The sequence below is a fragment of the Alosa sapidissima genome, chromosome 17, assembly GCF_018492685.1.
Source record: "Alosa sapidissima isolate fAloSap1 chromosome 17, fAloSap1.pri, whole genome shotgun sequence".
Classification (NCBI taxonomy): domain Eukaryota; kingdom Metazoa; phylum Chordata; class Actinopteri; order Clupeiformes; family Clupeidae; genus Alosa; species Alosa sapidissima.
Genome location: NC_055973.1, coordinates 14,968,609 through 14,984,674, shown reverse-complemented (window position 1 = coordinate 14,984,674; position 16,066 = coordinate 14,968,609). Strand labels below are relative to the sequence as shown.

Here is a 16,066-nt window from a genome sequence, read left to right as displayed (position 1 = left end):
AATAAGAGCAGCAAAATTTGGTTGAAATTGTGCATAGACAGTCAATAAAATACTAGAGCAAAGTCAGGCCAATAAAAGGCTTGGGTAGTTCTGTTTGACCTAAGTAAGAAGAAAGTGGCATAGTGGTGCAAGTTATGTAAGAGCAGCAGAAGTGTTGTGTTTTCAGGACAACAACAACAAGTTGTAAAGTGTGCAAGTGTGCAAGTGGAGTAGTGCAGGCAGCCATTGTGGGTCCAATGTCCAGGATGTTATGTAGCTGAGGGTGGAGGGGGGAGAGGAGGGAGAGAGTTCAGCATCCTTACAGCTTGGTGTATGAAGCTGTTGGTGAGTCTGGTAGTGCGGGAGCGCAGGCTTCTGTACCTCTTCCCAGAGGGCAGTAGATCAAACAGATTGTGAGCGGGGTGACTTGCATCACTCACAATTTTGGTCGCCTTGCGGGTGAGGTGGGTGGTGTAAATGTCCTTCAGGGAGGGGAGTGAAGCACCAATAATCCTTCCAGCTGTGTTCACTATGCGCTGCAGAGCTTTCCTGTTGTATTCAGTGCAGCTTCCGCCCCACACAGCGATACAGCTGGAGAGGATGCTCTCAATGGTGCCTCGGTAGAATGTGGTCATGATGGCTGGTGGAGCACTTGCTCGCCTGAGTTTCCGCAGGAAGTACAGGCGGCGCTGAGCTCTCTTCGCCAGTGATGCAGTGTTGGTGGTCCAGGAGAGGTCTTCACTGATGTGCACCCCCAGGAATTTGGTGCTACTCGCTCTCTCCACCACAGCACCGTCGATGGTCAGTGGCAGGTGTTGGGTGTGACCTCTCCGGAAGTCAACAACAATCTCTTTGGTCTTGCTGACGTTCAGCAGGAGGTTGTTGTCCCTGCACCACGTGGTCAGATGGTCGACCTCCAACCTGTATTGAGTCTCGTCGCCCTTGGTGATGAGACCCACCAGAGTTGTGTCGTCAGCAAATTTCACTATGTGATTGTTGCTGTAGGTTGCAGTGTATCCTTAGCAATAAGTAGATGCAGAATATTGGGTACCGTAATATTCACAGGAATCCATAGAAATTGAATTTTTATGTTGTTTTATTCAATATTAGTTGTGCAGATGTATAGTCCATCTTACACACACCCACTGATCTTAGCTGGTATTCTGTCTATATGGAGTGAAATGAAAATTTCTAAGTGACCACAAACATTTCACCGGTAGTGTAAAATCAAAGGATACCGGTAGCTAGGTATTGTAAGTCAAATAAGTAATGGCTTGCCATAATATGTGGCCCTTCAAACTGTTCTGGCCTAGGCCTACTTAACTTTTTAGGACTATGTAGGCCTAATATTCGATATTCTTGTGTTTGTCTCTCCATTTTGTAAATTTACCTTAAGTAAGTTAGGATATAATTGGGCTAAAACATATGAATATTATTATAAATCTCTGTATGATTGAAGGCATAATGCACATTGATTTGATGTAGGCCTAAGTCTTTTTTAGAATGTTATACATGTGATACATGTAAAAATCTGTTTCTAGATAGCCTACAAGGTATTAATGTTATTCTCCACTATAGAACTTACTTTTTATTTATTTATTTATTTATTTATTTATTTATGTATCTAAGGGGATGGGGGGCAAGTAAGGACTGTTCCCAACATTAGTTTACAGTAAAAAAAAAAAAGGGACACTTTGCGCCCGGAAGTATCCACTTTTCTCTTTGGCTCCTTGGAAGTTACGTCATCCTGTCAACATGTAAGATGGCGACGCATCACAGGCAAAATGCTGCGGGGCGGAGGAAAGTCCAGGTAAAATTCCCCTATTAATCATACAGTAACTTGTGCACCGGTTACTGTCTGATCGGTGCTTCTTAAATGTTTTTTTGCCATGATTATGTGTTTAAATATACAGATTTGTAGAGAACAATCTTTAAACTGATCTGGCGCGAAGGGGGATGGACTGGTCCCTGCTTGACAGCCCTGCTATCAAACTAGCTATAGCTAGCTTTGCTTTGCTCCCTCCGGTAACACAGCTTGCCATCAATCTGTTTCTGTGTGTTACGTTATTGAATGCATTGTCCAATGTCAATACGGATGCCATCAGGATGCAAGTCACATGCATTTTATCTAAACTCAGCGTACTAATGTGCTTAGCTAACCCTCTTGATGTCTTGCAGTCAATGGAATTTTCGCTGGCTAATAGCTTATCTAGTTAGCTACCTAGCGGGCTAACATTAGCTGGTAGTTGTCTCAACACACGCCCCCACTTCCCAACAAGAATGCTACTTAGCATTTCCCCACAAGATGCACCACTTATGTAGAAACAACACGACTACTTGTACATTTGGTAATCATTTGACACCTAGTGGACCAGCTCTTGTAATTTAACCTTAGTCATGGCAAGCTAACTTACAGCTTTGGCGAAACTGGTTAAATTTACTGTTTGCTATCAGAAACTATCTGGCGATATATGGTAAAGCATGTTCTATTGCCATACTTTCCCCCCGCGTTGTTAACACGCTGTCTTAGTTTTGATGTCAACGTGTCATGGGAAGCAACCTGAGGGGGCTGCTGCTGTCATTGTAAAAGCATCGTGTGTACCCTGAATGTCAAAGGACGTCTAATCCCTATTGCCGTTTTCCATGTCACGGATATACATGTGAGATGAGAGTGATCTCCAATCACAGCGGATAAAATCCTTCTGGTCACTGGTCTTAACAAATACTGAAAAACGTTTGCTCACAGTGGAGGGTGCTACAACTAAAATGATTATTAGTAGTAGTAGTCGTAAGTATTAGGACTATAATAAATAATTATTTTAAAGCCAACTGAAAAACACATTTGGCATATTTAAGTCCATCTAGATAGACCACTGTGTGGTATTCATCTGTGTCAAGAATGTGTATACTGATATGCAAACTCCAGTAGGCCGACACTGTTTCATGAAGGCTTGAACAGTTTATGTGAACAGAAGCACTTTCACTCCTGATTCTTGTGACAACCTAGTCCTAAAATTTACAGCAGGGTATGTGTGTGTTGTTGTAACACAGGTGTCGTATGTCATCCGCGATGAGGTGGAGAAGTATAACCGCAATGGAGTTAATGCCCTGCAGCTGGACCCAGCCTTGAACCGGCTCTTCACCGCTGGCCGAGACTCCATCATCCGGATATGGAGCGTCAACCAGCACAAGGTAAACTGTCACTCATCTTTAAACCAATTCTTTGCCAGCCAAACAAAGACTGACCTCATCCCTCTAAAAGTACAATGAATGACCTTGAAAACTGTGTAGTAGCCTGCCCGCCACACTGTCTCATCTGATAAATATATTGCTTTGAAGAGGATCTGTTCATTATTTTCCAGCTGGATTGTGTTGCTGGAGGAGTGTGCTACCAACAGTAGGTGGATTTACATGGACACTTTTAATCTGATTAGAATCAGAGTAATGGCTCGGTCGGAATAAAAATGACACATATAAACACCTGATCAGAATAAAACTGTCAATCCGATAAGAATTTTAATCAGAATGATAGGGTTGGTGTATTTCATTCTTATTTCGATTGAACAGCCATGTACACAGTCAGTCGGGTTGCTCGTTATAATAGAACGTACCCCATGTAAACAGGTGACATGAAATTTTCATTCAGAGTAGTTTAAACGGAATGACAAATAACTGTCCATGTAAACCCACCTAGTGTCATTTTAGCAGGAGTTTGAGTTTGATAAGGGTTATGTTCTTGAAATTGAGATAGAACCATAATAGGAGTTGAGGTCATTCATCCACTTTGGCATTTCAGCAGAGGTTATATTTTTTGCAGCAGGACCCTTACATAGCATCGATGGAGCATCATACAGACTGGGTCAATGACATCGTACTGTGTTGCAACGGGAAAACATGTGAGTGAGAATGCTCAGATGGCCTTCTACGTGCAGTATTTGATCTCCTCCTGTCATCTCTAATGTCGCCATTTTGTTGCCTTCCAGTAATCTCGGCCTCCTCGGACACAACAGTAAAGGTCTGGAATGCGCACAAAGGCTTCTGTATGTCGACGTTGCGAACGCATAAGGTAAGCATGCATTCCACTCTCATGTTGGTATGCGTGATTAAATATCTCCATGAATAGGGCTATAAATAATCTCAGCATTAAGTTGTTATAATATAAATTATAATTAACTCACTCAGTATATGTTGTCAAGACCCCTATTACTTAGACAGTGCAGTTTTTCTCTTAGTCAGTACTGCGTCAAATCAGTCAAGTGAAAGCCGGTAGGATCCTGATTAGATTTGTCTGTTACTGACTGTTTGCTCACATGATGTATGTCTGTATGTGCCTTTGGTGTGTCTGCGTTTTACAGGACTATGTCAAAGCCTTAGCATATGCTAAAGATAAGGAACTGGTGGCCTCTGCAGGCCTTGACAGGCAGATCTTCTTGTGGGACGTGAACACATTAACAGCTCTTACTGCCTCAAATAACACAGTCACCAGTAAGTAGTCTTGCTGTTTTTCAGCAGAATGTAACCGAATGTGTATTCACTCATTTGTCAGCTGATGTAGAACACCTGATCCCGGTTACACTATGGTATATTTGTGTGGATACTTACTAGCTTTTCTGCCTGACTAGTTTTGTGAATAAAGTATTGATTAAACAGCATCTGTCTGTTTGGGCACTTCGATTTCACATGTTTGAAAGTTGATATGAATGATGTGTTGACTGTAGAGCTTTTAGTGGTTGAATGTTTGCCCTTCAACACACATGCTCAGGATATTGTAGACTTACTGAAGACTCTTTTGTGTGTCACAGCGTCTTCGCTTAGTGGAAATAAGGACTCCATCTATAGCCTGGCTATGAATCAGATGGGCACAGTCATTGTGTCAGGCTCCACTGAAAAGGTTTTCTTTTTTCACACTAAGTATAATGGATTTGATGTCTTTAAATTACATAGAGATATGTGTAAATAATATATGAATGTAAATAATATATGAGGTAATTTAACAAAAAGCTGTTAATTTCAGTGGGTTGTGTCTTCAATGTGTTTGACATTGTAGGTATTACGAGTTTGGGATCCTCGAACTTGTGCCAAGCTCATGAAGTTGAAAGGCCACACAGACAACGTCAAGTCATTGCTCTTAAACCGCGATGGCACACAGGTGAAAATTCACATCATGCTACCACACAATGATCTTTAGCTTTTTTAAAAATAATACAGCTACCAAACATGTACCTGAATACGATAATTTTGACTGTACTGGACCAGTGGTTGTCCATACTGACTGCTCTAAACTCCATTTTATGGGCCTTTGGTTTGAGTAATTGCATAACTGAAGCAGTAGCAGAAGTGTGTTGTTCTTGTTTTGTCACGGTTCTCCATCAAACTAAACCCAACGAATTGGATCTTGCCCTCTGTCACCAGTGTTTGTCGGGCAGTTCCGACGGAACCATCCGGCTGTGGTCGCTGGGCCAGCAGCGCTGCATCGCCACGTACCGCGTCCACGAAGAAGGCGTGTGGGCACTGCAGGTCAACGAGGCCTTCACACACGTCTACTCCGGTGGTCGTGACCGCAAGATCTACTGCACGGACCTACGCAACCCGGACATCCGTGTCCTCATCTGTGAGGAGAAGGCCCCTGTCCTCAAGGTGAGAAAAAGAGATAGACGGTGTGGTGGCTACTGTGTGGACAGTTATGTAAGTATGGAGCTTGGAGCTGTGCTTCCACTCAATTGGTGTACAATAAATAGCAACACAGTGACTCATCTCATATGTGCTTTGCTGGCCTATGTTGGTATTAGTGTAAGACATGTGCATTGCTGGCCAGTGGGGGTATTGTAGTGTAAGACGTGTACATTGCTGGCCACTGGGGGCATTGTAGTGTAAGGCATTGGTTCCCAAAGACTGGGTCGCGACCCATGGGTGGGTCGCAGGAGATTTTATTTGGGTCGCCAGCACAATTTATGTTGTGTAATAGGCCTAACTTATACCATTTAGCCAGGAAAGCTAACAGTTTTCTATTAGGATCTAGTTTCTTAACTACAGTCACGGCCCTATGTGCAATTCTGCATTTAGAATAGCTCTGAAACTGGGGGGCGAACGCGTCACAGAGGGGACAGCGTGGACATCTCACTCACAAAATGAAACATTTCTGTGGGGCGCCTGCCATGGACCTTGCAGTTGCAAAATGCAAGGGACATGAATCAGCCTTTTTGCACAAACATTAACGGACACCATCTCTTCAGCTTGACCGATTCAAATCTAGTCAACTAAAGCAGACATCCGTATACCGGACATGGCTATTCAATTTGCGTCATAGGCTGTAGATATTTTCAATTGTAGATGCACTCTTTAAAGTTAATAGCAACCTCCTCACATTCCTTAATATTTCTGATTTAAAACACACTGCAGCACATTATATTAGGCTACAATTTAAATGGACATTTTAAATTCTATTATTTCCTCTCGTTTTCCAACTTGTGAACTCTACTAGGCTAGCCTACAATAAAGGCACATTATCTTTTGGCTATTGCGCAAAAGCATCTTGTTCCATTCTTACAACATAGCCTGTCACAACATACCGTGACAGGCGTATCTTTTCGGTAGTCATTTCCAACTTTCCACGCTAATGATGCTCAAAATGCAACACAACTGTGCTCAAAGCAGGATGAGAAAAAGCTGAGGTTGTGTGTTTGTAAAAAACGTTTTACAGCTTTGAAAGTATTTAACATTGTTTCGTGTGTAATTGAGATTGCAGAATTGTGGGAAACTGAAGAGTCAGTGCATCACCAATCCCTGTAATAGTAGTGGTAGTAGGTCAGACCTAGTAGGCGCTATTACGTATCCAGATATGGCACTGTAGAATGGTTTGGGGCGGGGCATAGAAAAGTTTAACAATATTGGTGGATGATTGTTTGCTCTGAAGTGAATGGGTCGCGATGGTCTGTCATTTTTAAAAAAGTGGGTCCCCAGAAAAAAAAGTTGTGGTGTAAGGCATGTATTCCATTGTGTCTTTGGCTCAGATGGAGCTTGACCGATCTGCAGACACTCCCTCAGCTATTTGGGTCTCCACCACCAAGTCTACGGTTAATAAATGGGTAAGGACCTCACTGTTGCCTCCGTTCACAACACCACTCACTTCATCACCTTGACAACGCAGTGGCTGTTGGAACTTCATTTATTCAAGCCAACTGATAATAACTAGAAAAAAAATCAACAGGGCTTGCTAAAAATCCCTCACATTTTCCTAAAGTTAGTCATGACAATCTCCAGTGCCAGAGTTTGAAGCATATCTTTAGAGTGCAATTATCCACATCATGCTTTTAAGAATTATATTTTTGTCCATATACTGAAACTGCTTATTTCACTCTCCTCTTTCACTCTGCATCTGAGCAGTCTCTAAAGGGCATGCATAATTTCCGAGCATCTGGTGATTATGACAACGACTGCAGCACTCCCCTGACGCCACTTTGCACACAGCCAGAGCAGGTCATCAAAGGTAAGCCCCCCCTGTGGTACAGAACACACTCAAAATAAGTCGCTTGAGGAACACGACATGCAAACAACTAGTACAAATGAGGGGAGTTGGTGCTTGATTGCCTCAAACTCTGTAACTGTATAGATAGTTTAGTATATATATTTTTTGATCCCGTGAGGGAAATTTGGTCTCTGCATTTAACCCAATCGGTGAATTAGTGAAACACAAACAGCACACAGTGAGGTGAAGCACACACTAATCCCGGTGCAGTGAGCTGCCTGCTTCAACGGCGGCGCTCGGGGAGCAGTGAGGGGTTAGGTGCCTTGCTCAAGGGCACTTCAGCCGGGGCCCACTGGTCGGGGCTCGAACCGGCAACCCTCCGGTTACAAGTCCAGAGTGCTAACCAGTGGGCCACAGCTGCCCAACAGATTGACTATTTTAAGATGAGTAAGATGTGCCATTTATTTAAATCCCTCTGGCAGTTTTTCACTGATTTCCCTACTCTTTTTTTTCCCCCTTGTCTTTGTCATGATGGATTTTGGAGACAACTGTTGTAGCTGCTTATCTGTAAAGAGATGACTGAGTGCCAAGTAAGCAGGCCCAGCAGCACAGATGCTATTGTGCCAGTAGCCACCAGGGTGTGTTGTGACTCCACTTGTCATGAGCACTCTAGCATGTCAGAGTTGTTGGAGCTTTGGAATGAGTTGATGATGAGACGACATGAAAGATTGCTGACTTGTTGTTGGTCCTTGGTTAGGGCTTGTGGAGACGGAAAAGGAAGTTGACAAATTTGTATAAGAGGTTCTCACGAAATACAGATGCCATTATAGTCACAAAGTTCATTGTAATTTTTTAGGGCATAGACAAGTGTCAGCAACTTGGTGATGTCTGCTTATATTACTTTGTCTTTGTCACCAGACAGTGGTCCCTTATGATATGGAAAAAAAATAAGTTTTATTTAGGAACGTCCTCATATTCATGACTAGTGCAGATACTGGCTAAATATTGCTGTTTTCAGATCTCAGTGATTTCTTATTACTAAGTAACAGCCACGCTTTTCCTGTTTTTTTTTTTTGTTTTTTTAAGTGAAGTCCTTCCACAGGTCAGCATTTTTTTTTTTGTAATTGATTTTGATAATGTTCTCTGTTTATCAGGGGGAGCCAGTATAATCCAGTGCCACATTCTTAATGACAAAAGACACATCCTTACCAAAGACACAAACAACAATGTAGCATATTGGGATGTGTTGAAGGTGGGTTTGCTCTCACTGTCCTACCAGTATGCTTGTTGTAATAGCTACTGTGTGTTGTTGAATGGTTGTATGGTTGACAGATAATGAAAACACAGACTCATGTTAATGTTTGCTTTGTGTGACTCAGGCATGCAAGGTCGAGGACCTTGGAAAGATGGAATTTGATGAGGAAATCAAGAAACGTTTCAAGATGGTCTATGTGCCAAACTGGTTCTCTGTGGATTTGAAAACCGGGGTGAGCACAACTGCACATACAAGTTATCCGCCACATTGTTATCTAATTGCTGTTAAACCCTGCGGTAAACTCGGAGGCTAATTGCAAAAGCGTCAACTAAATCATAGTTGACTTAATTTACTGTCAACCATGTACAGATGCTGACAATCACCCTGGATGAAAGTGACTGCTTTGCCGCGTGGGTGTCTGCCAAGGATGCTGGGTTCACTAGTCCTGATGGATCTGACCCAAAGCGTGAGTATTGCACCATGGAAACTTATCAACCTTGCTCTGCCAGTTGAGCCACAGGAATTGGAAAGTGTTAACAGAGCCAAGGCATTGAACTCAAGCATGAACAGATAACACATTATCCATTTATCCATCTGACTGTAGGGGACCTTGGTTAATACTAACACTGCTCTCTACTTATTGCCTAAACATGAGTTAAGAGCATTGGAATGTGTTCTGTCTAGAATGAAGGACATTTTGCTGTAGCGGAAGAGTTTCAGGTTTTTTTATTTATTTGTTCCCCCATGTGTGTCCACATTCTGTTTCCTGTTTGATGCACAGAGAAGGTTGTAGTCAGTTATTGTATAATGTATTCATATTTCTTTACACCCATAACTATTTGCAGCAGCAAATGACAACTAATGATGGATTTTACAGTTATGACCAGGGTAGGAATTTCACGGCGGCTACGACGGCCAAGTATCAGCGCAGAATTTTCCAATCTGTGCACCCCTAATGTATGTATTGGTTTATAGAGGATGGCTTAGTGTTCTTTACTGTTGCAGTGAATCTTGGAGGACTCTTACTGCAAGCCCTGTTAGAATACTGGCCACGGACACACATCAATCCCATGGATGAGGAGACAGAGCTCAACCACGGTCAGTGGAGGTGCCTGCAAATGGCGTGAGAGTTAGCTGGCAGTTTGTTTGTTTGTACATGTGTGTGCATACTAGCTGAAGAGAGTCTCTCTATGTTTTCAGTGAATGGGGAGCATGAGAGCAGAATACAGAAAGGAAATGGCTACTTCCAGGTGCCTCCACACACCCCTGTCATTTTCGGGGAGGCAGGAGGGAGAACTCTGTTCAGGTGAGCCTCTTGTTTTTTTTTTTTTTGTTTTTTTTACTTTAAACTGGGGATTTTCCATGAATCTGTGTAGTGGATGTGCTTGATGGTGTTTTGGTCCCTCACCGTTGACTTCAAGGCAGCCCTGCCATACCTAACCCTAACCCTAGTGCATTCCAGGCAGCGATGCGTTGAAGTCGACGGTGGGGGCCCAAAAGACCATATAGCAGTGGATGTTGTGGGTGGTGGTGTGGTGTTTGTGGTTGTAATTTGAGTCTGTGAAATACATGCTGATCAGTAGATGCAGGGAAGCTGGAAAATGGGGTTATGATTGAATCATGAACTAAAATCATCTCAATGGTATAAGACAGTGCTGGTATCTGTTCATTAGAAAAGGTAATATGGCATACGTTCAGGAATATAGTCATAACAACAGTTGCATAGAAGAGGGGCTAAACAAGTTTCTAAAGAAATGTATACACCAGGAAATATGAAATAGAAAGAGGATTGTTTTTGTGTAGATTTAGAGTGATTTTTTTTTTTCTGACGAAGGTGAATTTTGGTTCAACAAAGTTTTTCCATTGTCATGCTGTGTGTCTCCAAGGTATTCCAAAGCACCAGCATCACACCAGTATCATATTCCTGCCCCGATGCTCACATTTCACAAATGGTAGATTACTTTATGTGGCATTCATCAGGGCAGTGTAGCCTTGTAATTCAAGATGTTTGCGAGTGTAACCTTTTTCAGCCTTTTTAATACTAGGACCACAAAGGTCAAATTTCAATTCTACCTGAATTAAATCAAGGGATTTCCTGGCAAGCGAGGTGACCTGTATGTGGGGAAAACCCGTGCATTACAGTGAGAGTACAGTAGATATTCTGGATACATCAGTAGCTTATAGTTGTTTATACAAAAGGGATCCTTCTGCATCACTCTTACATTTTAGATTTAGTTTTTATCTTCATTACATAAAGATGGGCACGTGTAAACAAATCTAATGTAATTGCAGTGTGTCTGTAATGATTTTGAAATGTAATTGTGCTTGTCTGCAGGTTACTCTGTCGAGATTCAGGTGGAGAAACTGAATCCATGCTGCTCAACGAGACCGTTCCACAGTGGGTTATTGACATCACAGTGGATGTGAGGGACAAATGTCTTCTCCTTTTCATCTACATACAGTAGTTTGAAGTCAGTAACAGGAAAACCATATATCAAGGAGCCAATGTGTCTTTATTATCTTTTTTCAGAAAAACATGCCGAAATTCAACAAAATCCCATTCTACCTCCAGCCACACTCATCCTCTGGAGCAAAAACGCTGAAGAAGTAAGTTACATACGTTATGCCGAAATCGCCTTACCTTTTAATACAGGGCTATTCAACTTCCTTACCAAGTGGGCCAGACAGGAAAACTACTGGGTCTTTGCGAGCTACCCAAAATATGGTGTTGCTAAAATGACTCCTATTGTGGCTATAAGAGACATGCATTCATGAGTATCCAGCAGCATTTAATGAGTTCAGTAAAACACTGGATATGGTGGACATTCCTTCTAAGATTCTAAGATTTCCTACTCTAAGATGCATCAATAGGCTCTCAAAACAATTCCAAACAGAAACTAGATGTACCGCAGAGCGGTACAAAATATGACCGCCGCCCAGTCCAGCACATTTTTTCCACAAAAATAAATCACGCTGAAAGGCCTATATGATTCTAACTGTCGCACTAAATTGCATTATCCACACTCAATTCTCACTGGTATCTTCTAGACAACAAGTACCAAAACATGATTAGTTCATAGATTTCACATGTAAAATTAATTTTATACAACCCCACCCCCATCTTGCCTGTTCATAATTCTGAGAAATTCTTGAATTGTGTGCATGTGTGCGTGTACATGTTTATGTTTATGTTTATGTTTATGTTTATGTGTGTGTGTGCGTGTGTGCGTGTGCGGGAATCGTTGTTGGTGTAGGTCACTAAATGTACACATAAATTATTTTATTGTAAGGCCCCCCATGAACGAAAGTTCACAAAACTTGGCATGCATTCGGAGGGTGTCATAATGATCCTACACTTTCAATTTTGTGCGGTTTGCTTTTTAATTTTTAACTAGGTGGCGCTATACATGAAATTAGTGGTTATGGAATGGGTTGACATGGCCCCTTGAGATCAACATACAAAAAAAATGGTCCTCCTAAACCAGGGGTGGGCAACTAATTTCCCCAAGGGGCCACGTGACAAACTGGGACTGTTGAGGAGGGCCGGACTCAAAATACCGAACTCCAGTCTGAACTCAATTCTGTTCAATTCTTGTATAACATTAAGTAAATCATATGGTTTTGTTTACTAGTCGTAAGAACAGATGAAAATGTGAGGGAGACAAAGGAAAAACAGCAATATTTAATCTATGTCCAGTATTTAATCCTCATTCTCGAAAATTATTTTTTGACATTGACATTTTTTTCAGTTTTCAAAGACTGATATAAAAAAGTACTACAATATCTATATAATTAGGCTAGGTCATGAAAATGTGAAGGAGTCAGTACAACCGATAGGCCTGTGCCACCATTTCATCAACACTCAGCAATATTTCATCATTAAATCATTACCATCATTAAATTAACTCTATGCAGAATTAGACTACGAAAATGTGGAGCAGACAATAGTAGGCTGTCATTAGTTAATCAACATGCACAAAGAAAACTATTTTAAAAATGTAGGCTATATTTTTGCTTTAACTTTATGCACATAACTGTGATTGGTGAACTCGCTCTGTGTGTTGAGCCGGCTGCTTCAAGCAACCGGTGGGTAGTAGCATCATACTAGTTCGCTAACATAAGCTTTGCAAATAAACTCAGACATATTTTGGTTACAATTACGGGGTTACCCGATTGTAAACTGTCTATCTGCCAGTAACGTTTTGAAATGAACACTTCGTATCGCCAACGAGCAGCAGTAGGAGTTAGTTCTAACAACCTTTGCGGTGCTGAGCGACGCAGACATAAGAGACACAAAACTTTGAAAGGTTTACGCCGACGTAAAGGCAACTGCATTGTGTCGACGCAGAAGCATAAATTCTATTCACCAGCACATCAGTGAGGGTGTTTACGTCGTATACATCCACGCACAAATGTATGGGCGTACAAATAGCAGTCGCTTTCAAAATAAAAACGACGATATTGATTTGCATGCATTATCTCTATGCTAGGCTCTTGACTATTGTTCTTTCACGGACCTTACGCGGTCCGGTCAGGGAAAGCCCACGGGCCGGATGTGGCCCATGTATGTCCTAAACCCTACGGTTCTCGAGATATTCACAGAAAACTGTGTCTGCCCTACCCTCCTTTCGGGGGGTCCAGTCCAGTGGGGGGGCTGCAGATCAAAACGAAAAACGATGGTTCCATGCTATCCATATGGGGTTACATGCCTACCAAGTTTTGTGTACCCCAGCTTCGCTGCGCGGCGGTCATAATAAGGTGCAGAGATAAACCAGTAAAACCAGTGTCAGGGGGTGGAATATATAACATTCTCACTCAACTTCTGTCATAGCTCATATTTTTAAAAGCAATCAGTGGCCAACAATAAGCAGCATTTTAATGCCTCAATCAATCACTGTCTGTTACTGTAGATGATATGTGCCTTTCAACGCTCCACTGTCATCTGGTTTGCAGGGACCGCTTGTCAGCCAGCGACATGCTGCAGGTGCGCAAAGTGATGGAGCACGTCTACGAGAAGATCATTAACTTGGACAACGAGTCCCAGGCGGGCGGGACGGCCAGTGAGAAGCCCAGTGAGCAGAAGGAAGAGGAGGACATGGCCGTGCTGGCGGAGGAGAAGATCGAGCTACTGTGTCAGGACCAGGTACACACCTCCATTAGCTTCCTTTATGGGATCATGTGGCCGGTGTCGGGTGTCGACCTATCTTTGTTTGTAATAAAAAGATACTATCACTGCATACTGGTTTAATATAAGGAATTTTTGTCTAAAATCAAGTTTGTGTTCAGTGGCAACATGGCCAATCAAGTGGTGTTTTTTCTGAACATGTGTGCTTAATGGTATCTGTGGTAACGTATTTTGAAAGGATGGTCTTGACTATTCAGTGAAACAAAATACTTGAGTTGGATTCTTTTTTCAGTCATTTCTTTTCTGCTCTCCAAAAGGTCCTGGACCCTAACATGGACCTGCGGACAGTGAAGCACTTCATCTGGAAGAGTGGGGGCGACCTAACGCTTCACTACCGCCAGAAGTCCACGTGAGGGCAGGAGGGGGGACTGCTGCACTCCAAACCAACGCCTGTTCCTACCCCTCTGCCCCCAACCCCCAACCCTCTCCACCCTCAGGGTGCCAACATGGACCACTGCACTCAGCCCACACACCCACCCTCTTCAATCAGTAACACTTCAGGAGGCAAACCAACCAACTACTCACAGATATGCCCCCCCCCCCCACCCCCCATACCCTCACACCCCTACTTGCTTCATATCTCAGTCATAAACCACCTGGTCACTAAAGCTGTTGTCACCTCTGCACTAGTGGAAGTGGAGTGTCATTTTGAATCTGCCATGTTCAGACAGAAATGGTTAGCCGGCTTGAATGAGGAGGAAAAGGTGCGGCAGATCCTGCTTTGTACAGTGAAAACAGACTCGTCATCAGTGGAGTTTGTCACTTTATTTAATATGACTCCTTTTTTTTATCGATGTAATACAGATTTGTCTTGGCATCTGAATCAACACCTTTTTTTTTTTCTTGAGAGATGCCCCAACAACTGATAGTTCTTGTTGGGACATCTTAGACCAAGGTGTTATGAATTTGTCCTACATTCCAGGGATTTCTTTTCTGTTCCATATTCACCAACACCACCCCTCCTCCAGCTTCATTCATAACTGTCCACAGGGTTCAGACAGGAAGACGAGGAGGAAATCAAAGGGATGATCACAATCCTGACCTGCATGACAGGCAGCATTTTAATACAATCAGCTAATTCATAGAATGTAAGAGAGCGCTGCTTTTAAAAAATAGGAAGCCTATCCTGAGCAATGCGTTGTTCTTTAGGCACAGGGGGCTCAGACAACTTAACATATGGACTCAAAATCTCATATTGCATTGCTGTCTTAGGTTGCTCCTCGTAAATCATTGATGCCGCCATTTTGTAAATATATTGTAATTATTTTGTAGGCAAACTGACGATGAGTTGTTGACCCTGATGATCAGGATTTTTTTTTTTTTTTAAAGCAAACATATGTTTTCTTCAAAAGGGTGCTTTTTTCACATGTAAATGAGATGAGATTCATGACAGGTGTGCTGGTGGATTCCCAGGAGTTAGATTTCCAGTACAGGACCGTAAAAGGTGTGTGTGTGGTTTTACTTGTGATTGTCTGCTGCTAACCATCAGGATACCTTAACAGGAGAGGGATTAGGACAAGAAGTCTACAGAAAGCACACTGGTCACATTGTGTGAACTGATACTCCACATGAACAGCTCATAGTGGTTGCATTGACATGGACCCATCTTGTGAACCACTGTGTATTGACATTAGGGAATGTAAGCAACATGTGGTTCAGTTAGGGTCATACCCAGTGCTTCATGAATGATGATCCATTGGTGCATTGTCTATGCTGTATTCTGCTCTGTGCATGCAATATCAGTGATTTATGTAGTTGCTCCTGGTGGGACAGTGTGACCAAATACCGTTGAGGAACAGAAGAACTTGACAGATCATACAACAGGGATATGACTGGATGGTGGAATAACTCAGATCATTTTTTTTTATTTTATGCAAAACATTATACTGTGCCCAGCTCAAAAAGCAGATGGACTACAACAATGTGATCTGCACAGTGCTAAAACATGTATAATAACAAAGAATATATTTGGTGTTAGTAAAACGATGGAGAAGGTACAGCCTAACTAGTTGTTGAATTAAAGGCTCAACACAAAGCAAAATGCTCTAGGAAATATCCAAGGCCTCCACATCCACTACCCTATATCCTTGCTCCTTGTGTTGATTGTAATTAAATGTAGTATATTTTGGGTAAATAACTGCTTAATAAATTAACCAACATCAAGAAAAAAGTGTAATTGTCT

The 16,066-nt window shown here is 42.3% G+C and overlaps 1 protein-coding gene across 2 annotated transcripts; it reads left to right on the top strand.

Annotated features, from left to right (window-relative positions):
• The first annotated feature begins 1,705 nt into the window (after positions 1 to 1,705).
• LOC121687994 (WD repeat-containing protein 48) lies at positions 1,706 to 16,054 on the top strand. Of its 2 annotated transcripts, none has more exons than XM_042067263.1 (19): positions 1,706 to 1,789; positions 3,031 to 3,171; positions 3,797 to 3,875; positions 3,963 to 4,045; positions 4,335 to 4,464; positions 4,782 to 4,870; positions 5,027 to 5,128; positions 5,392 to 5,616; positions 6,990 to 7,064; positions 7,363 to 7,465; positions 8,599 to 8,696; positions 8,824 to 8,931; positions 9,069 to 9,165; positions 9,705 to 9,797; positions 9,900 to 10,005; positions 11,035 to 11,122; positions 11,230 to 11,306; positions 13,653 to 13,842; positions 14,142 to 16,054. In XM_042067263.1, the coding sequence occupies exons 1-19, from the start codon at positions 1,742 to 1,744 to the stop codon at positions 14,235 to 14,237; spliced, it is 2,028 nt and encodes a 675-aa protein (XP_041923197.1). In that variant the 5' UTR covers positions 1,706 to 1,741; the 3' UTR covers positions 14,238 to 16,054. The 2 variants fall into 2 exon arrangements, with proteins under 2 accessions (XP_041923197.1, XP_041923196.1); XM_042067262.1 differs by having other exon boundaries at positions 1,722 to 1,789; positions 3,800 to 3,875.
• Positions 16,055 to 16,066: the final 12 nt, after the last annotated feature.

Bases quoted from the DNA above. Each gene is read 5' to 3' on its own strand.
- LOC121687994 (XM_042067263.1), top strand. From the start codon at position 1,742: ATGGCGACGCATCACAGGCAAAATGCTGCGGGGCGGAGGAAAGTCCAG. The intron at 4,465-4,781 runs GTAAGTAGTCTT...TGTGTGTCACAG, and splicing joins CTCAAATAACACAGTCACCA to CGTCTTCGCTTAGTGGAAAT. The intron at 10,006-11,034 runs GTGAGCCTCTTG...GCTTGTCTGCAG, and splicing joins GGAGGGAGAACTCTGTTCAG to GTTACTCTGTCGAGATTCAG.